Source organism: Mesocricetus auratus, unplaced genomic scaffold (genome assembly GCF_017639785.1).
Source record: "Mesocricetus auratus isolate SY011 unplaced genomic scaffold, BCM_Maur_2.0 Super-Scaffold_6731, whole genome shotgun sequence".
In the NCBI taxonomy this organism is placed as follows: domain Eukaryota; kingdom Metazoa; phylum Chordata; class Mammalia; order Rodentia; family Cricetidae; genus Mesocricetus; species Mesocricetus auratus.
In genome coordinates, this window is record NW_024429185.1 from 2,098,142 (window position 1) to 2,120,144 (window position 22,003).

At 54.9% G+C, this 22,003-nt stretch overlaps 1 protein-coding gene across 1 annotated transcript in view; it reads left to right on the forward strand.

Moving 5' to 3' along the window:
- Unc13a (unc-13 homolog A) overlaps positions 1-22,003 on the forward strand; it is a 49,754-nt gene that overhangs the window by 21,162 nt on the left and 6,589 nt on the right. The window contains 23 exon segments of the mRNA XM_040742122.1: positions 87-256; positions 398-513; positions 1,697-1,860; positions 2,277-2,427; positions 3,341-3,409; positions 3,567-3,656; positions 4,136-4,270; positions 5,228-5,361; positions 7,618-7,703; positions 8,254-8,380; positions 8,902-8,998; positions 9,361-9,504; positions 10,897-10,980; positions 11,841-11,919; positions 12,101-12,206; positions 12,584-12,736; positions 16,354-16,477; positions 16,982-16,987; positions 18,326-18,364; positions 19,721-19,750; positions 20,859-20,915; positions 21,144-21,224; positions 21,427-21,574. Coding sequence (XP_040598056.1) covers positions 87-256; positions 398-513; positions 1,697-1,860; positions 2,277-2,427; positions 3,341-3,409; positions 3,567-3,656; positions 4,136-4,270; positions 5,228-5,361; positions 7,618-7,703; positions 8,254-8,380; positions 8,902-8,998; positions 9,361-9,504; positions 10,897-10,980; positions 11,841-11,919; positions 12,101-12,206; positions 12,584-12,736; positions 16,354-16,477; positions 16,982-16,987; positions 18,326-18,364; positions 19,721-19,750; positions 20,859-20,915; positions 21,144-21,224; positions 21,427-21,574 — 2,390 coding nt within the window.

Genomic DNA, 22,003 nt, shown 5'->3' on the forward strand with positions numbered 1-22,003 from the left:
TGCTCCTGGGCCAAGTCATAGTGGTCTCTGGAACCAGGCACAGGGTGGCTACCTGATGCCTGTCCTCCAATCTGACCCCTACACAGTGAGTGCCACAACTCCTCTGACCGGATCAAAGTGCGTGTCTGGGATGAAGATGATGACATCAAGTCCCGAGTGAAGCAGAGGTTTAAGAGGGAGTCCGACGACTTCCTAGGGCAGACGATCATCGAGGTGCGGACGCTCAGTGGCGAGATGGACGTGTGGTACAATTTGGGTGAGTGAGGGCGGGGCTCAGGGAGGTTGGAGACAGAGAGGGGGACCCAGGAAATGCAGCACGAGAGAGAGCCCAGCGGGCCAGGCTGCAGACACAGACCAGGCTGCCCCGGACCTTCTAACGCACCCTGACGACCCACAGACAAGAGGACAGACAAGTCTGCCGTGTCAGGCGCCATTCGGCTTCATATCAGTGTGGAGATCAAAGGGGAGGAGAAGGTGGCGCCATACCATGTCCAGTACACCTGTCTGCACGAGGTGAGCCCCCGACGTGAGTCCCCCAGACGTGAACCCCTCAGAGGTGAGCCCCCAGACGTGAGGCCCCCACACATGAACCCCCCAGACGTGAGCCCCCAGACGTGAGCCCCCCAGACGTGAGCCCCCCAGACGTGAGCCCCCAGTACACCGTCTGCATGAACTGAGCCCCGGTGGCAAGAAACGTACAGCTGGCGTCTTCGTCACCATGGCTACCACCCTTCCTCCCAGACACGCTGTGCAGTTGTGCACCTCAGAGGTGCTTCCTCACAGGGTTCCCTGCTCCTGAGAAACTCCTACGCATGCATCAAGGCCCATCCAGGAATACCGCTGCCCCCTGCAGGCTCTCATAGCTGTACTCCTGGCAGGTTCCAGCCCCGAGCTCTCCTGCTCCTGGCTGGGCTTAGGAGAGAACACTATCCCCAGGCTGGGATGCTCAAACGAGTGCTGCTTGATGAATGCAGTGAGGATGATACAAGGCCCCAGGGAGTGATTGGTGTGTGGCTGAGGGCGTGGGTGGATTCAGATGGGTAGACGGGTGGATCGGAGTGATCTGTAGAAATGAGGTGAGTGGCTGGGTAGATCTGCAAGTAGCTGGGTACATGGAAAAGTGGAGGAGGGTGGAGACAGATTGTAAGTGACAGGCACGTGGAAATACGGGGTATGATTTGTGGGATAGTTAGGTGGGTGGGTGGATGGATGGATGGGTGGGTGGGTGGATGGATGGATGGATGCATGGATGGATGGGTGGATGGATGAATGGGTGGATGGATGGGTGGATGGGTGGATGAGTGGATGGGTGGATGGATGGGTGGATGGGTGGATGGATGGATGGATGGGTGGATGGATGGGTATGAATGGGTGGTGAATGGATGGCTGGGTGGATGGTCAGCGGGGTGGGTGGGTGGGTGGATGGATGGATGGGTGGGTGGATGGGTGGGTGGATGGATGGATGGGTGGATGGATGGCTGGATGGATGGCTGGATGGATGGGTATGAATGGGTGGTGAATGGATGGCTGGGTGGATGGTCAGCGGGGTGGGTAGGTGGTGGGTAGAGGACAGATGTGAAGCCTGGATGACGAGGAGGATGGGGTGACAGCACATGGAGGAGTGACCGGAAGGATGAGTGAGGTAAGCTTGTCTTTCGGCCGCCTCCTCAGTCCTGGTGCTGTCTCTCTGGTGCAGAACTTGTTCCACTTTGTGACGGACGTGCAGAACAATGGTGTGGTGAAGATCCCTGATGCCAAGGGCGATGACGCCTGGAAGGTGTACTATGACGAAACAGCCCAGGAGATTGTGGATGAGTTTGCCATGCGCTATGGTGTGGAGTCCATCTACCAGGCCATGACGTGAGGACAGAGTGTGGCCCGGGAAAGGGAGGGCGTCCCGCGTCCCCGGGACTGTCAGGATGCCTCTATTGGGAGGTGTGGGCAGAGAGCCAATGAGAGGTAGAGAGGCGTGGTCCCTAGACAGCTGGGTGAGACGGGCCAGGAGGTGGCCTGAGGTGCCAGCACTGGGGACTGAAACAGGACAGGAACTCAGGGTCATCCTTGCTACACAGAGTTTGAAACCAGCCTGGGCTCTGCACGACCCTGTCTCAAAATTAAGTTAAAAACATGGAAGACAAGACAGACGTGTGCTCTCAGAGGCAAAGCCCGGCCGGGGGGAGCTGTAGAAGAGGCAGCCTCTTTGGTAGTGTCCTGGAGTTCTGGGAACCCCACAGCCCAGGTCCCCAGACCCAATGCCGCCTGCTCTCACCCTCCAGCCATTTTGCCTGCCTCTCCTCCAAGTACATGTGCCCCGGGGTGCCTGCCGTCATGAGTACCCTGCTTGCCAACATCAACGCCTACTACGCACACACTACCGCCTCAACCAACGTATCTGCCTCTGACCGCTTCGCCGCCTCCAACTTTGGGGTCAGTCTTAGGGGCCAGGGCCGGACACACTTCCTGTGATTACTAACCCTGGGTGACTCTGCCCCAGTGTCTACCTACCTCAGAGCCTCAGTTTGCTTGTCTGTAAGAATGGAACCGGGCCGGGCATTGGTGGCTCACGCCTTTAATCCCAGCACTTGGGAGGCAGAGGCAGGTGGATCTCTGTGAGTTCGAGGCCAGCCTGGTCTACAAAGTGAGTTCCAGGACAGCCTCCAAAGCTACAGAGAAACCCTGCCTCGAAAAACCAAAAAAAAAAAAAAAATAGAATGGAACCGGAAGGATGTTAAGAGTGGGTGGGGTGGGGTAGCTCAGTGGGTAGGGTGCTTGCCTAGGATGAATGAGGCTCTGGGTCTCCATCCCAGGCACCATGTAAGCTGGGCATGGTAACATACATGCTTGTCATCACAGCTCTCAGGAGGCTGAGGCAGGAGGATCTCCAGGTCCAAGCCAACTGGGATACAGGGACCCTGTGTCAAAAAGCCAGGGGCCAGGCAGTGGTGGCGCACGCCTTTAATCCCCGCACTTAGAAGGGAGAGGCAGCAGATCTCTGTGAGTTCAAGATCAGCCTAGTCTGCAGAGTGAGTCCCAGCACAACTAGGCCTGAGCACTGGCTGCCATTCCAGAGGTCATGAGTTCAGTTCCCATCAACCACAAACCACATGGTGGCTCACAACTGTCTATCATGAGATCTGGTGTCCTTTCCTGTCATGTAGGCAGACGTGCAGATAGAGCACAATATTCAAAAATAAATAAATCTTTAAAAAAAGCTAGAAGAAATGGGGTTTGGCTGGGTGGTGAGCCTAGTGGTTAGGCAGCAGTCAGCTAGTAGCCAATATACAGAGAAATCAGCAGACCTCCCCTCAGCTCCGCCTCCACCCTCCCATCTTCCGCTTAGAAAGAGCGCTTTGTGAAACTTCTGGACCAGCTACACAACTCCTTGAGGATCGACCTGTCCATGTACCGGGTGAGAGGCTCCTGTGCTGCACCCCTGAGCTTGTGTCCTGTGTCACCCAGAGGGGAGGGGCCTGGGGACCCTGCGGGGACAGCCCCTGCCCCAGTGTGCTGACACTGAGGGCTGTCACCGTGTCCCTGGTCTCTTACCACCCACTTGATGCCCACAGAACAACTTCCCAGCCAGCAGCCCCGAGCGGCTGCAGGACCTCAAGTCCACCGTGGACCTCCTCACCAGCATCACCTTCTTCCGCATGAAGGTGGGTGTCCCCGAGGCAGCCCCGCCTGTCCTCACAGCCGTGTGAAGGTTTCTGGCTGTGTGTCTGTGGCCACGGCTACCGTGCACCCTCAAACGCACAGCTGGGGGGGCAGCAACGTGCTGAGTGGGAAGAGTGCTTGCCGACAAGCCTGGCGATGTGAGTTCAACCCCCGGGCCCTGCGTGGGAGGAGAGAACTGGCTTCCACTGGCTGTCCTATGACCTTCGCACGCACACACACACACACACACACACACACACACACACAGACCATTCCTAGGTGCACACACCTTTAGTCCAAGCACTCGGAAGCAGAGGCAGGTGAGGCCAGTCTGGTCTACAGATCGAGACAAATAAATCACGAACGATGAGAGCATCGTGGGAAACCCACCAGGCAGCCAACACATAGCAGCTCAGAGCCAGCTCAGGGCGTCGCTGTCCCGGCCGCAGCCACCCTCACCCCGGCCTGTCTCTCTCTTCAGGTTCAGGAACTGCAGAGCCCTCCACGTGCCAGCCAGGTGGTGAAGGACTGCGTGAAGGCGTGCCTCAACTCCACCTACGAGTACATCTTCAACAACTGCCACGAGCTCTACGGCCGCGAGTACCAGACAGACCCGGTGAGGCCCGGGGTGGGCACCCGTGGGCCAGGTTGTTCTTAGGCCTTCACAGTTGCCTTCTGGGATTTGGGACTAGGAGCCAAGCATGGGGACTGTGGAATGCTCTGAGTAAGAAAAAAGGCATTTGGTGGCCTCCAGTGGAGGACTTAGCAACGAGTGCACAGTAGGCCCTCAAGAATGTGTTTGGTGAGTTTGGGTTAAGGCCTCAAGATGAGTGGAGGGTCTCCATTCGTGCAAGGTTGGAGATGGCTTCATGGTTAAGAGCCCTGGCTGCTCTTCCAGAGACCCGAGCTCGATTCCCGGCGCCCACACGGGGCTCGCATCCCCTCTAACTCCAGTGCTTCTGGTCTCCTTGGGCACCCGCCTGCACACGTGCATTACAGACAGCTACATAAAATCAAATAATATGTAAAAAGTAAAGGAAATTTGGGGGCCCCTGAGAGGGCTCAGCGGGCGTAGAGCCTGGTTGCCCGTGGCGCGCCCCTGGGGACCGCATGGGAGCCGATTCCCACAGGTCGTCCTCTGTCTCTGCATACTGTGAGCACGTGCCCGCCTCCAACACATACACAAATAAACAAATAAGACGTGACGAAATGTTGACAGGTGTGGATGCTGCCTTCCTCAGCCCTCAGATGCTGAGACGCGAGATGGGCAGTTCCGTGCTAACCTGGGCTACATCTTGAGTCTCTGTCTCAGGAAAGAAAAGAAAATACTGGCTTGGGCTGAATTTCTTTTAGTTTTGCTTTGTTTCTTTGTTTGTTTGAAATGAGGATCGCTTGTAGCCCAGGTTGGCTCAGAATTACCGAGGAAGAGGTGGCCACAGCCTCTCCACTGAGCGTGCACCAGCTTCTGCGCCATTGTTTGTTTTTTTCTCCAGCATGAGGTATGGCTCTGCACTGGGATACCCCACGCCTGCCCACACTGGCTTCTAAGCAACGTCTCCTCTGCCCCTTTCAGGCCAAGAAGGGGGAGGTCCCCCCGGAGGAGCAGGGTCCCAGCATCAAGAACCTGGACTTCTGGTCCAAGCTCATCACGCTCATCGTGTCCATCATTGAGGAAGATAAGAATTCCTACACACCGTGCCTCAACCAGTGAGTGCCGCTCGGTCACAGAGCCTGAGCGACAAATGTGTGTGAGAGGGGCTCCGTAGGCTGGCCTTCTCTTTACTTTTTATTTTAAGGAAAGGTCTCCATAAAGCTAACCTCAAGGTTGGCCTTAACTTGAGATCTCCCTGCCTGGGTCTCCCGGGGAGCTGGGAGGCCAGGCCTGGGCTGCAGACCCACCTACAGAATTTAGAGTCTGGTTACATTAGTTTAATTGTATTTGTGTTTACAACTGTGGTGTGAACTTAAACTTTTTTTAATTAAAATTTTATCTTGGGCAGTCATAGTGCATGTCTTTAATCCCAGAACTTGGGAGGCAGAGTCAGGGGGATCTCTGTGAGTTTTAGACCAGCCTGGTCTATAGAGCGAGTTCCAGGACAGCCAAGACTGTTATACAAGGAAACCCTGTCTCAAAAAACTCAAAAAAAGATTTTTCTTAAATTTTACTTTATTTTTAAAAATACTGTCCTTAAGTGTGTTTGCGTGTCTATGAACCATGCTTGTGCCTGAGGTGAGAAAACGTCATTAGATCACCTGAACTACAGTTACAGATGGTTGTGAGCCATCTTATGGTAGTGGGAATTGAACCTAAGTCCTGTGTGCATGCGTGTCATAGTCACAGGACAACTTATAGGGATTGGTTCTCTCCCTCCCCCATGAGATTTCTCGGGACTGAACCCAGGTTCCATGCTTAGTGGCAAGCCCGCAGAGACATCCCACTGGCCTAGAGTTGAACTTTAATATAGAATGTTGTAGAGTTGAACTTTAATATAGAGCGTTGTACAGTTGAACTTTAGCTTATATTGTTGTAACTAAGCTCCAGGCGAGCACCCGAGGTCCTAGCTACTTCAGGGCAGCGAGAGGACCAGTTGAGTTTGGTGTCAGGGTGGCCTTGGCAACATGGAGGGACCCTGAAACAACAAACAGGTCATACACAGTTTTATACCGTATGCAACGCTGTGCAGTATGCAGGCTTGTACACTGTGCAACTTGTGGGGATGTGGGCACAATCGTTATGTCGTTATGGCATGGCCTCTGCCAAGCATTTATGACACGGCTAAAGGAGCCATTGACTGTTCCTTCCACAGTGAGCACTGGGGTGGGGTGGTGACTGGGTGTGGATAGTGAGTGAGTGTGACAGTGAGTGTGTGATAGTGAGTGTGGATAGTGAGTGTGTGATAGTGAGTGTGGATAGTGAGTGTGATAGTGAGTGTGTGATAGTGAGTGTGTGATAGTGAGTGAGTGTGTGATAGTGAGTGTGTGATAGTGAGTGTGTGATAATGAGTGTGATAGTGAGTGTGTGATAATGAGTGTGATAGTGAGTGTGTGATAGTGAGTGTGTGATAGTGAGTGTGTGATAGTGAGTGTGTGATAGTGAGTGTGTGATAGTGAGTGTGTGATAGTGAGTGTGTGATAGTGAGTGTGGATAGTGAGTGTGTGATAGTGAGTGTGTGATAGTGAGTGTGGATAGTGAGTGTGTGATAGTGAGTGTGTGATAGTGAGTGTGGTAGTGAGTGTGTGATAGTGAGTGTGTGGATAGTGAGTGTGGATAGTGAGTGTGTGATGGTGAGTGTGTGATAGTGAGTGTGTGATAGTGAGTGAGTGTGTGATAGTGAGTGTGTGATAGTGAGTGAGTGTGTGATAGTGAGTGTGTGATAGTGAGTGTGTGATAGTGAGTGTGTGATAGTGAGTGTGGATAGTGAGTGTGTGATAGTGAGTGTGTGATAGTGAGTGTGTGATAGTGAGTGTGTGATAGTGAGTGTGTGATAGTGAGTGTGTGATAGTGAGTGTGTGATAGTGAGTGTGTGATAGTGAGTGTGATAGTGAGTGTGATAGTGAGTGTGTGATAGTGAGTGTGTGATAGTGAGTGTGTGATAGTGAGTGTGTGATAGTGAGTGTGTGATAGTGAGTGTGATAGTGAGTGTGTGATAGTGAGTGTGGATAGTGAGTGTGTGATAGTGAGTGTGATAGTGAGTGTGATAGTGAGTGTGTGATAGTGAGTGTGATAGTGAGTGTGATAGTGAGTGTGATAGTGAGTGTGATAGTGAGTGTGGATAGTGAGTGTGATAGTGAGTGTGTGATAGTGAGTGTGTGGATAGACGCGTGTCTGAGTCATGGTTGGTGGGGGGCGGGGCTGCGTGGGTGTGCACTAGGGCGAGCCTGGCCTTCGAGCCCTGTGACGGCAGCAGGAGGTCGAGCGCCCCCCGCCCTGCCGCAGCCCAGCTTTCTATGGCCTCCTCCCAGGTTTCCTCAGGAGCTCAATGTGGGAAAGATCAGCGCTGAGGTCATGTGGGGCCTGTTTGCCCAGGACATGAAGTACGCCATGGAGGGTGAGTGTCATGGAGGGTGTCATGGAGGGTGAGTGTCATGGAGGGTGAGTGTCATGGAGGGTGAGTGCCATGGAGGGTGAGTGTCATGGAGGGTGAGTGTCATGGAGGGTGAGTGCCATGGAGGGTGAGTGTCATGGAGGGTGAGTGTCATGGAGGGTGAGTGCCATGGAGGGTGAGTGCCATGGAGGGTGAGTGTCATGGAGGGTGAGTGCCATGGAGGGTGAGTGTCATGGAGGGTGAGTGTCATGGAGGGTGAGTGCCATGGAGGGTGAGTGCCATGGAGGGTGAGTGTCATGGAGGGTGAGTGCCATGGAGGGTGAGTGTCATGGAGGGTGAGTGTCATGGAGGGTGAGTCTCTTAGCCCGGTGGGCGGCTAGAGCCGCGGAGGGCGTCTGCTGATGGGCCTGTCCTTCCCCTGTCCCTCCCCCTGTCCCTCCCCTGTCCCTCCCCTGTCCCTCCCCCTGTCCCTCCCCTGTCCCTCCCCCTGTCCCTCCCCTGTCCCTCCCCTGTCCCTCCCCCTGCCCCTCCCCCTGTCCCTCCCCCCCCGCAGAGCACGACAAGCACCGTCTTTGCAAGAGCGCTGACTACATGAACCTGCACTTCAAGGTCAAGTGGCTCTACAACGAGTACGTGGCGGAGCTGCCCGCCTTCAAGGACCGAGTGCCCGAGTACCCCGCGTAAGTTCTCACGGCCCGAGTGTCACCAAGACCCGAGAGGGTGCAGGCCTGAGTGCCGGACCCCAACTCCCTGAAGCTCAGGACAGTGAGCCTGACACCCCGTGGGCACTGAAGAGGCAGCTGTGTCCCCATGGCTCAGGCGTCGGGGGGAGAAGGAAGCCACCCAGTTGAAACCAGCCATGACTGAAATGTTTTTAGTTTGTAAAGGCCGAAAGCTCCCTCCTCCTTCCTCCTCCTCTTCCTGGTTCTCCTCCCTGTTCACCACGTACACACTGAGTTCAAGGCTAGCCTGGGCTACATCAACCCTCTATTTCAATGAGCAGATGAAAGACGCTAACCACGCCGAAGTGACTGCTGCGCAGTACAGGGTGGAAGCCGGGGGCGGAACCAAGGTCACCACTTCCTAGGAATCGGGACTAGAGCTTGTACCCCAGCGCCAGACCAGAAGCAGGCCCGCAGCCGGGGTGGGCAGGGCTGGCGCACTGTCTCTGAGGGTGCCCCGGCCGCTCTGCCCCCTGCAGGTGGTTTGAGCCATTTGTCATCCAGTGGCTGGATGAGAATGAGGAGGTGTCCCGGGACTTCCTGCACGGTGCGCTGGAGCGAGACAAGAAGGATGGGGTGAGGCGGTGCAGAGTGGTGGGCAGAGGTCTTGCTTGTGGGCGCCCTCCCCCGTGCATTTAGCAGCGTGGATGCGTGGTCTCCCTCCAGCCCAGGGCCTCCACGGTTCTGCAGCCCGGGCCCACCCCGGGGCTGCTGTGGCGCCCCCCGGGCCCCCGCGGCTGCTGTGGCATCCAGCCTGTCGCCTGTCCCTCCAGTTCCACCCCGGGGCTGCTGTGGCGCCCCCCGGGGCCCCGCGGCTGCTGTGGCGTCCCCCGGGCCCACCCCGTGGCTGCTGTGGCATCCACCCCGCGGCTGCTGTGGCGTCCCCCGGGCCCACCCCGTGGCTGCTGTGGCGTCCAGCCTGTCGCCTGTCCCTGCAGTTCCAGCAGACGTCAGAGCACGCCCTGTTCTCCTGTTCCGTGGTGGATGTCTTCTCCCAGCTCAACCAGAGCTTCGAGATCATCAAAAAGCTGGAGTGTCCTGACCCCCAGATCGTGGGCCACTACATGCGCCGTTTTGCCAAGGTGGGGTGGGATCGGGTAGGGCTGGGGCTGGGGGTGGAAACATGTCTACAGTTAGGTGCCCGAGGTTGGCACTTATATGGAAGTTGAGGGACGGGACCAGTCTGGATAGTGAGAGCCAGTGTGTGCAAGTTATCCATCCCCAGAGTCACAAACAGAGAAGTCAAAGGTAAAACTAGGCAGAAAAAAGAGTAAACTGATAACTCTAGAAAAACAAAAAATTGAGGAGGTGGACTTGCCTGTCGCCAAACCTGAGGACCTGAGCTCCATCCCTGGGGTCCCTAGGGAGGAAGGAGGGCTGACTTCTACAACACATACATGATCACACACAGGAACACATGATCACATACATGCTCTCTCTCTCTCTCTCTCACACACACACACTAATTAAATTTAAAAAATCTAGCTGGGCATGATGGTGTATGCCTTTAATCCCAGCATTCAGAGGCAGAGGCAGGTGGATCTCCAAGTTCAAGGCCAGCCTGGTCTACAGAGCGAGTTCCAGGCAGCCAGGACTGTTACACAGATAGACCACACACAAATCTATGTTGGGGAGGTGGGAGTGGAGAGGCTGGATGTGTAGCTCAGTGGTGGAGAACTTGTCTAGTGTGTTCGAGGACTAGGGGTCTAATCCCCAGCACCACACAAAGAAAAGTTAAATAAAACAAAGCAAAAAAAAAGGCAATTATTAACTCCAAAGAAATCAGAAAGTGGGGGGGGTGAGTGTTCCAGTTTGGGTAATGGGGTTGGGCTTGGGGCTGCAGTTGCCATGGGGATCTCCAATATCAGGGTTCACATAAACAGAGCTGGCTCTGGGTGACTTTGATGGTTTAGCTGGGGATTAAAGGCTGGCATCTGGATTCCATGAGGGATCAGGTTAATACTGCAGTTGTTTCCTTCAAAGTAGAGCAGGGCGCCGGGCGGTGGTGGCGCACGCCTTTAATCCCAACACTCAGGAGGCAGAGGCTGGTGGATCTCTGTGAGTTCGAGGCCAGCCTGGTCTACAAAGCGAGTTCCAGGACAGCCTCCAAAACAATACAGAGAAACCCTGTCTCGAAAAACCAAAAAAAAAACCAAAAAAAAAAAAACAAAAAAGTAGAGCAGGGTATATGGGCGATGGTGGGGCTTGTATTTAGTCTAGACCAGGGCAGGAAGATCAGGAGTTCAAGGCCAGTCTCTGCCACACAGGAGTTATTGTAGTGCAAACACTCCTCTGGGCGGGGGGGGGTCCCTGATCCCCTCTGTGTCCTGGTCATCTGGGGTTGACAGCCCTCCAGCCCGATGTCCACCGCACACACTGTGCAGCAGTCACCACAGTGTGTACAGTGGGCGTTGTGGTGCCTGGTGGCCAGGGTCCCTGAGACCACAGCCCCTGTCCCCCGTTTGTGTTATCAGACCATCAGCAACGTCCTTCTGCAGTACGCCGACATTGTCTCCAAAGGCTTCGCCTCCTACTGCTCCAAGGAGAAAGAGAAAGTGGTGACCGGGGACGCCCGCCCCTCCCCTCCCAGCCCTCCTTGCCCTGCTCAGTTTCCCTCAGGGCCCGGGAGGTCCTTCCTACCCCGAGCTATGACGCAAGGCTACTGAGGGGACACGGGTTTTCGAGGACACATGTGATTGTGTCTGTCTGCCGTCTGTCTGTCTGGGTCTGACAGTGTGGGGTTTGGTGATGGTGGTGATTAGTTATTTGCTTGGTTGGGTTTTTAAGACAAGCTCTAAAAATGGAGTTCAGGCTGGATTTGAGCTTCTCACGTAGCCCAGGTTAGCCTCAATCTTGCTATGTAGCCCAAGGTGGCCTCCAATTCACTGTGTAATCCAAACTGGTCTTCAACTTGCTATGCACCACAGACTCAACTCCAGCTGGCAGTGTAGCCCAGGTAGCTTTACGCTGGCTATGTAGCCCAGGCTAGCCTTGAATACCTGGTCCCCCTGTCTCCACCTTCTGAGTGCAGGGGTGACAGCTGTGTGCCTCTGTACGCAACTATCTGTTTTGTGTAGCTTGCTGAGGACTGGGCCGTGAGTGTGCTCATGTCTGTGTGTCTGGGGCAGTGCTGTGTGTGCACATGACAGGAAGGACATGCCTGCCTACGTGTTCCCGATTGTTCCCAGCCTCTGAGGCTGTAGCATCAGCAGCGCCAGCAGAGGCAGGCGGGCCCTGAGGGTTCCTCTCTGCCCCTTGACTTCCTACTCCTCGGTGGGACCCACCTGGCCCAGCATGTGTCCCAGGACGATATTCCTTCAAACCCCCAGTTCATGCATGTCCAGGGCTGTTGCCTCCCATCCTCTGGGGGCCCCCGGGAGGCGGTGGGGAGTCGCCAGCCTGACTCTTGCTTCTCTAGCCCTGCATCCTCATGAACAACACGCAGCAGTTGCGGGTGCAACTGGAGAAGATGTTTGAGGCGATGGGGGGGGAAGGAGGTGAGTGATGGGGTGGGCGAGGGAGGGGCTCACCCATTTCCAGGAGCCCCTGAGATTGTGGACAGCAGGCTTGGGTGTGAATTGCAGATGTACCAGGGAGACTTGGCTGCCTGTGCCTCAGTTTCCTCCCCAGCCCCTCAGATACCTTCTCAGGGACATGAGAAATCAGGGGTGTGTTAAGGATCTTGCTCCCCTCAGCTGGACGCCGAGGCCAGTGGCACCCTGAAGGAGCTGCAGGTGAAACTCAACAGCGTCCTGGATGAGCTCAGCCACGTGTTCGCCACCAGGTGGGGGGGCATCTCCGGGCAGGGACACATGAGCAGGGACTTGGGCATCTTGTGCTCATCTCACACCAGGGACAGGTGAGGCTCAGGCAGGTTAACTGGGAGCTCAGGTGTGGTTTTCCCAAGGCCTGGCTGCGTGGCTCAGTGAGCCCCTTGCCGGTCCAGCCTTGGTGGAGTAGCAGTGATGTCACCAGGGCTGTGAAAGAGCTCTGAACGGTCCACACGCGGAGTCCCAGGCGCGGCGGGTTAAGTGCTCGTGTGCGCCCTCACTCGGTGTGATCGCCTCCTGGTGCTGAGGACAGGAACCCGGGCTGCAGAATCTCAAGGTCACCCTCTGGGACACAGAGCCTGCGTCGAGCACCTCTTCAATTTGCCCACAGCTTTCAGCCGCACGTGGAAGAGTGTGTCAAGCAGATGGGTGACATCCTGAGCCAGGTGAAGGGCACGGGCAATGTGCCCGCCAGTGCCTGCAGCAGTGTGGCCCAGGATGCCGACAACGTGCTGCAGCCCATCATGGACCTGCTGGACAGCAAGTGAGGGCGCAGAGAGGGAGGAGGCTGGGGCGGGGAGGGCGGGCATGCCTGCTCACTAATGGTGATGGGCCTGTTGCTGTTCCTGTGGCTGGAGGGTGGCACACGATGGGTGGTGGGACAGTGAGGCGGGCTGTGCCACAAAATACTTACAAGGATGGACAGGGGACAGACGCTTAAACATATGGTGGATAGGTTCTTGGAAGATGAATGGATGAGTGCGTGACTGGCTGGGTGGGTGATAGAGGGCTGGGTGAGTAATGGGTGGGTGGATGGGTGGATGGGTGAGTAATGGGTGGATGGATGGATGTGTGGATGGATGGATGGGTGGATGGATGGATGGATGGGTGGATGGATGGGTGGATGGATGGGTGGGTGGATGGATGGATGGATGGATGGATGGGTGGATGGATGGATGTGTGGATGGATGGATGGGTGGATGGATGGATGGATGGGTGGATGGATGGGTGGATGGATGGGTGGGTGGATGGATGGATGGATGGATGGGTGGATGGATGGATGTGTGGATGGATGGATGGGTGGATGGATGGATGGGTGGGTGGATGGATGGGTGGGTGGATGGATGGATGGATGAGTGGGTGGATGGATGGGTGGGTGGATGGATGGATGGATGTGTGGATGGATGGATGGGTGGATGGATGGATGGGTGGGTGGATGGATGGGTGGGTGGATGGATGGATGGATGGGTGGATGGAGGGAGGGATGGGTTGGTGGATGGATGGGTGGGTGGGTGGATGGATGGGTGGATGGGTGGATGGATGGATGGATGGGTGGGTGGATGGATGGATGGGTGCATGAAACAGAGACTCTTCTGTCTGAGGGGGTTACAAAAAAGTGAAGAAACTCATGTTTTCCTGATGTTATCACTCTTCATTCTCTCATGTTGAATTCAGCCAGCTGTCTTTGTTCTTCACAGCTTATAAGACCCTCAGAATCATTTAGGCATTACATCCGAAGGTCACGTACCATTTCTTGAGAAAATAATAAGCAACAGTCATAAATAAATCCAGGTAAATTGTCACAGTAACAAGGAAGGAGCACTTTTTTAGTTAGCTCCCTAATTAGTGGGCTGCAACCTACAGCTGCAAAAAGAGAAGTTTTTTTATTATCATATCTACAGAGATAGTCTTATAACACTAAACTACCAAGGAAACAGAAAGGAATAAGGAAATTGTGTGTTATGTCCTATACTTATAAGTGCATAAACATTTTAAACGTTTTGTGGTTAGCGGTTGTAAAAGCAGGCTTTCCTGGACTGAAGACTGTTTACAAACAGCAATGTGTCATCACAAGAGTACAGTGCTGAGCCGAGCTGAGCTGAGAGGTCCCTTGCAGCATGAAGTGAAGGCTCAGGGTGGGGTTGAACTTACTCGGCACCTTCCAAGGCACAGTGACAACAAAAGCGTCTTAAAGCTTAAAATACATTTTTCTGTCCTGCATGTAACCCTTGACGGTAAGAATGGAGACTTGTAATTCTTTTTCAGGGCTATGAAGTTAGGTTATATTTTGGTTTTTTTGTTTTGTTTTGTTTTGGTTTGGTTTTTTGAGACAGGGTTTCTCTGTGTAATAGTCCTGGCTGTCCTGGAATTCACTCTGTAGACCAGGCTGGCCTCGAACTCACTGAGATCTGCCTGCCTCTGCCTCCCAAGTGCTGGGACTAAAGGCATGTGCCACCACTGCCCAGTTTCTAGTTAATATTTTGTAGCCCTGGCAGTTAGAGAATCTTTTCCCCTGGTGTCTGAACAAAGGCCACATGCTCTGGCACCGAAATTAAGTCACTTTGTACTATTTACCTTGGCTCAACAAATCAGACACTGGTTACATGTCCTTGTTAATAAGATTATATTTTCCTGTGAAATGTCTATCTTAAAACCCATTAGCAAAGCAACTGGTCTAATCTAAAGTTACTTTGAAGTTTTACATCAGTTAATAGTATCCATATATCTTGGCAGCTGGGGAAATACAGCTGTTTTTCTTAAACTGTGCTCCAAGACAGCTCTTAATGGAAACTTGTAACACCTGACTTGGCTGGCATCTTTTTTTGTTTATTTTATTCATCAAGACTCTATAGGCTAAATTACTAATCGCAATTGGACAATACAGCTAAAGAAGGGTCACCTTCTTGACAATCCTCAGATAAAAATGCCCAGTAGATGGGGATTGTGTACATGAGACACACACACTAGATACAGTTGCTAGGGAAAGAATGCAATTTAGCACATGTAAAATCACAGGCAGAAGCAACAGATATTATGGAGTCTGCATTTCTTGCAAGCTTTGCAAATATGCATTTCCTCCATCAGAAGTTATTTCTGGTGGGCTAACACCTAGAATATTAATTGCCATCAGCTGTAATAAATGATAATGGCTCTCAGAAGATGGGTAGGTGTGTGGGTGGATGGATGGGTAGGTGGATGGATGGATGGGTGGATGGATGGATGGATGGATGGATGGATGGATGGATGATGGGTGGATGGATGGGTGGATAGATGGATGGGTGGATGATGGGTGGATGGATGGATGGGTGGGTGGATGAATGGGTGGGTGGATGGATAGATGGATGGGTGGGTGGATGGGTGGATGGATGGGTGGGTGGATGAATGGGTGGGTGGATGGATAGATGGATGGGTGGGTGGATGGGTGGATGGATGGATAGATGGATGGGTGGGTGGATGGGTGGATGGATGGGTGGGTGGATGAATGGGTGGGTGGATGGATAGATGGATGGGTGGGTGGATGGATGGATGGGTGGATGGATGGATGGATGGATGGATGGATGGATGGATGATGGGTGGATGGATGGGTGGATAGATGGATGGGTGGATGATGGGTGGATGGATGGATGGGTGGGTGGATGAATGGGTGGGTGGATGGATAGATGGATGGGTGGGTGGATGGGTGGATGGATGGGTGGGTGGATGAATGGGTGGGTGGATGGATAGATGGATGGGTGGGTGGATGGGTGGATGGATGGGTGGATGGATGGATGGTTGGTTGGGTGAATGGATGGATGGGTGGGTGGGTGGATGGATGGATGGTTGGTTGGGTGAATGGATGGATGGGTGGGTGGGTGGATGGATGGATGGTTGGTTGGGTGAATGGATGGATGGGTGGGTGGAAGGATGAATGGGTGGATGGATGGTGCATTGACAATTGGATGGGTTGTGAATAGCAGTGGTGGATTTGGGGCTGTGTTGGGTAGGTGAGGGGTCCACTGGGAAATGTATGCTGGCAGATTGTCCTCTTCCTACAACCCGCTTAAGTAGTGTCACGAATTGTCTAGATATCACTCTCCTCATTTGCCTTCTTGCCCATCCTGTCTCTGTCCTTGGCCATGACCTCAGCCCCTGCATCCTCTGGTCCCCAGCCTCCCAGGAGACGAGAACCCTGTTGCCCACAGTGTTCTTCCCTATTTGAACAATCCTGTGTGTCCACCTTGAGCACTTCATAGCCTTCACCATGAATCCCGGGTGGTTTCCCCAGACCCCTTCTGTCTGCTTTCCCTGCACACTCCATGTATGGTCACCCTGCCAGACCACGCCTGTGTGGAGGGAAGGGGCCTGGGTAGTTCCTCTCAGTGACCTCAACCTTACCCCTAGCCTCACCCTGTTTGCCAAAATCTGTGAGAAGACGGTTCTGAAGCGTGTGCTGAAGGAGCTGTGGAAGCTAGTGATGAATACCATGGAGAAGACGATCGTCCTGCCGCCACTCACAGACCAAACGGTGAGACTTGTGTCCCAGGACACGTGGCCATCCCTGTGAGGGAAGCCCAGGGAAGGTGGTGCCTCCAAGACAGGGGGCCAGGCAGTGACACTGGGATTCAGGGCCGTCACTCAGGAGTGTCCAGGGGTGAACACACTCACTGGGGATGATTGGAAGGCCAGAGTCCATCAGCCTCTGTAGCTATCACCAGCCTGGTGTCTCCCTGATTTCTGGTCAGAGAGCTTGGGGACATTTGAGGTTGAGAGCTGGGTGTGTCTTCCGGGGTGACGATAGGACGAGGGCCGAGGGCTGGCTGCAGGGTACCCCTAGGTGGGCTCACAGGTGGAGGAGGGTGGAGCGGCCTCAGCCAGTGCCTGTGATGGGAGCTGAGGACCCTTAGGATGGACCAGGGCTGGGGGCGGGGTGTCAGTGCCTCGGTGTCCTCTAGGTCACACTGGGCCTTCCCAGGGCCACTCACAGTGACTTATTCACCTCTCCCCACCCTGCCCCCATTCCGGCTGGCAGATGATTGTAAGTAGAGACCCATTTGTCCGTCTGTCTGTCCATCATCGTCGTTCTTTTGCTGTGTGTCTGGACTGGGGCCGCCCCCTCCTCCCAGTGCCCGCTCCCCCCCCTCACCCTGACTTTGTATCTGTGTGCTGGTGGGTGGGGCATTGAGAGGGGAGGGGCCTGAGGACCACGCCCCTCCCAGACTGGGAAGAAGGGCCTGTCTCCACACTGTCAGCTTACTCTGTCATGTCCAACTGTGTCCTTGTCCCTTGGATGGAAGCCACCCAGTAGACACGGGCAGGGGTGGGGTCTTCTCTGCTGCGTGCAGGTCTCCACCATGCTCCCCTAGGGCCCCCACACACACCTGCACACCTGCAGACCCAGCTGGGAGGCGTGGCCACAGGCAGCCTGGGTGTCACCACTTTGCTCAGACTGTGACCTGGGAGAATCAGTTTCCTGGCTTGGGAAGTAGAGTTCATACCAGGATTCTGAGCTGTCAGAGTGGAAGGGGAGCCATCGAGGTATCCAAATGCTCACACCTGCAGACCCCCAGTAAATCCCCACCCCACATACCTCAGACGAGGCCGCCATGACATTTTATTTTGTCTCAAGCTCCCTTTCCCAGTGGGTGCAGCCTGTGTCTCTGTAGCCACATCGAGGCGTCATGCCCAGACTGAAGCTGTAGGCAGAGTGTAAAGGAACACATGATACTGACGGCTTGTGGCAGGTCAGTGTCTGTCACAGTTCACTTTCGTGACAGCCCTACTGAAGGAGGAGGTCTCAGTCCAATCAATCTGCTGGAGAGAAACCACCTGGCTCACACCACCGGCAGGTGCCAGAGATGGGCTCAGGTTCAGATCTGTCTCAGTGTGGAGTTGCGTGCTTCTGCTAACCTGGGGTCCAGTGGGTTCCTTTGTACACCAAATGTAAATGGCTTATATTTTAACAGTGGCTTTTACCTTGGGCTCTCTCTGGCCCTGGCTCTCTTTTCTCTTCTTCCTCTTTCTCCCCTTCCTTCATTTCTCCCCTCCCTTCCCCTCCTTGTCTCCTTCCTCTTCCATATTTCCCATCCTCCCCACCTTCCTCTTTTTCCCTCATCTGTCTCTTCCCCATCCTCCCTCCTCCTTGTCTTCTGGCTTCCTCATTCCCCTCCCTTTTCATATCTCTGCTCCCCCTCCTCACTTCTTCCTCCCTCTGGATCGTACACTTTCTCTTCTCCTTCCCCCATCCTCCTTCTCTTAAGAGTGAGCTCCCACAGTTCCCCAGCCTTCCCCAGTTCCTAGCCAGTGCAGCCCCTGCCCCACATGGGGGAGTGTGATGTGCCTGAGTCCTGACCTCCCTGTGACATTGTCTCTGCAGGGTACCCTCTTGAGAAAACATGGCAAGGGCCTAGAAAAGGTAATGAGGGCCTTGACTTGCCGGGGTCCCGGGTGCCGGGTGTGAGTGCTCCTGTTGTTCTCGCAAAGGTCAGCTGAGGTCACCGTGGGAGGTGGCTCTTGATCTTGTGCCTAGGAACTGGAAGCCAGGGCACGGATCATTCTCTAGAGTCAGGGGGGAGGAGTGTGCACAGCCCCAGGCGCAGCTGATGTCTATGGCCCTGCTTGAGTCCTGGGCTTTTGCTGCTTTAATGGATTGTCAGGAGATGGGGCTGTGGGCAGTGGCTTGGTTGTGCGCTCATACAGGGTGCCTTAGGCCTCTCTGTACACAGATGGGTGCTTGTGTTGTGACTGGCTGGTAGGGCAGTCCCACTCCCCAGAGCTTTCCAGGGGCATCATGTATGCACCCATGTGTGGTCAAGGATGCGTGAGTCTGAATGTGATCATGCAAAACGTGTGTGTGGTGGCCTGTGAGCCTCCTACATGTGTGATTTGATAACTTTTGATGATTTTGAGTATCTGCTGAAGCTGTCTGCAGGTCTAGAGTGTGTGTGTGTGTGTGAGAGAGAGAGAGAGAGAGAGAGAGGGAGAACCTGTGCGTATCTCCGTGTGTGCATGCAAGTGTTCAGCTATGTTGTGTGTGTGCCTGTGCTTGACTCTGTGTGTGTGTAAGCATGTGTGCCTGTGTGTGTGTGAGCATGTGTGTCTGTGTGTATGTGAGCCTGTGTGTGTCTCTGTGTGTGCATGCATGTGCTTGACTGTGTGTGTGTGAGCATGTGTGCCTGTGTATGTAAGCATGTGTGCCTGTGTGAGTGTGTGTGTATGTGAGCTTGTGTGTCTTTGTGTGTGCATGTTTGTGCTTGACTGTGTGTGTGTAATGACCATGTGTATCTGTGTGAGCCTGTGTGTGTACATCTGTATGTGTGCGCATGTATGTCTGTGTGTGTGAAAATGTGTGAGCCTGTGTATCTGTGTGAGCGCGTGTGTCTGTGTGTGCACATGTGTGAGCATGTGTGTGTCCACACTGAAGGAGTTTGGAGCTTGAAGGGTTTATCGGGACATTTTCTGTGGTCCGGCCTCCCCAGTGGAGACTTGGTGCACGCAGCGTCTGTGCAGACCTAGAGCCCTCTGTCTCCTTGCTTTCTCATCAAGCGTCACAAGCACCCATGGCCGGGGTTGCAGTCTCCGGGGCCTGTGTGCCGTGGTTAAGGAGTCTACACTCAGAGACAAGGGCAGGCATCTCCGTTGGGGACGAGCTAGTATCTGCTTCAGTAACTGGGAGGGAGCTCTTGATCTGACTCCAGGGGGTAGTGAAGTCCCACTGAGTGTCTTCCCAGCAGCCACCAGAACTCTGACCTCCACCTGGTTCTCTCCACAGGGCAGGGTGAAACTGCCAAGCCACTCAGACGTAAGCCCGGCCTCTCACTGTCTGTCTGGCTCCCACCTCCCTCTCCCGCCCCGCCCCTTCCACTCTGTGGTCCGTGAAGTCGGGGGCGTCCTGTGGCCCTGTCTGTTATTTCTTCTTCCTCTGTCTGTCTGGCTTGCTTGTGGGTGGGTAGGGAAGGGCAATGGGAGGCGTGGAGGATGAAGAGGCCCCTGCTTTGCAGGTGGGTGCCACAAGGGAAACCGAGGCCCAGACAGCTGGGCTCCGGTAACTCCGGCCCACAGCCTCAGGGGATCCTGAGAGTGTGTGGCCGTGGATGAACTCCAGGCCCAGATGCTGGTTTCTGCCCTGATGTGTGTGAGGTCTGGGCTTCCATCCCCAAAGGACAGAATAACACACAGAATAGCACAGCTTGAGGTAGCAAAAACCTTAGGGATCTCCAGAGGTCTGGCAGGGCCTTAAGCAGCCCACCCAGAACACCCTGGGGCAGCCCTCCTTTCAACAAACTGCTAATTAGCCAGGGATAGACCAGGCCCAGAGGTGAGACACCTGCCTGGGCCGTCCAGACAGCAGACCCTTAGGCTGGGACTCAGTCTGTCAGGCATTGCCTGAGCTGCGACCTAGACAGCCGAAGACACATCATGTCCCTTCAAGGCCACCGGGTGGCCATGATTCCTCCCATGGGGGGGGGCAAGCGTCAGAGGGGTTAAGTCACCTGCCTGAGGCTGCACAGCTGGGATAGGCCTGCCTGGCCTGTTGGCATCACAGCCACAGTTGCCATCTGGTGGGTAACTGAGGGGGGTGCAGATGCCTGTGTGTCAGGGTCTTCCTGATGCTCGGAGTGGAATTCCCCCAAGTGAAACCCCCCAGGGTGCCCCCCTCTCCGCACACACAGTCCCCCGTGCCTACTTCTCTCCTGTCTTCCAACTGTGGGGCCACGGTGTGTGAGACGGTGTCCCCACAGAAGCCAGCTTCTCCAGGGACAAGGTGGCCACATGATCTCACTAGGAGGCTCCTGACCCCTCTGCCCACTGGTCACCAGGAACCTTCGGACAGGAACCAAGACTGGGGGGGTGGGGGAAACCTTTAGGAAATTCATACCGTCACCCCAGCTGTCTGCTGTTTCCCACAGGGAACACAAATGATCTTCAATGCCGCCAAGGAGCTGGGCCAGCTGTCCAAACTTAAGGTGAGGAACGGAGGGTCCCGGGGAAGGCCAGGGACAGACCAAGATACAGAGTCCCTGCTCTTGGACCTGGACGCCACTTAAATGCCCTCGAGTGTGTTGGGAAATGGAGGGCAGGTTCGGCTTGATCAAGGGTACAGATCATTTGATCCCCGACATGAGGCTCAAGACTCACCGTCTCAAAATTTGGGTCAGTTTTGCCCACCTGACTCCTCCCTGCCACCCACGCAGGATCACATGGTACGCGAGGAAGCCAAGAGCCTGACCCCAAAGCAGTGCGCTGTGGTGGAACTTGCCCTGGACACCATCAAGGTGAGGGGCCGCACAGGGCTTTAAGAGGGCGGAAGCGGGCTTTGGGAAACGCGTGAGTTCCCAAGGACAGGAAACCTGCGTGGGCAGGGAGGGGCTTCCCACCGGAGGGGGCAGCCGTGACCTGGTGAAGACCCAGGGTGAGCGAAGTGGGGGTCAGGGGGGTGCTGGGAGCCCTCAGCAGCATCTTCCTGTTCATCCTTAGCAATACTTCCACGCGGGCGGCGTGGGCCTCAAGAAGACCTTTCTGGAGAAGAGCCCGGACCTCCAGTCCCTGCGCTACGCCCTGTCGCTCTACACGCAGGCCACCGACCTGCTCATCAAAACCTTCGTGCAGACACAGTCCGCGCAGGGTAAGAGCACCGCGAGCTCCCCTCCCGGGCCAGCAGGTCTCCTGGCCCGGATGCCGGCCAGACCCTGGGTGACTGATCGCAGTGGGGGCGGGACCTCCGACCTCACAGCTGGCGGTTCTTTCAAGGCAAAGAAACCAGGGGTGATTGGCATCTGGGAAAGGACCGCACAGACTGCATGGGCCAGGAACTGACAGACAACTCCTAGGGCAACCAAGTGACTGTCCTCGAGGGGCGGGATAACGCCCTGGAACTAGTGAATGAGTGGTGGCACCTGGTTGTCGCTCTGGGGCGGGACTTCTGTGATGATTTAGAGTAAGGAATGATTGACAGCTCTAGGTAAAATCTCTGATGTCTCAGATCCAAGGCAGGGCGGTCCCCATAGGGGCGGGGCCTCTGAGCTACCCGATGTGGAATGATTGTCAGGTCGTA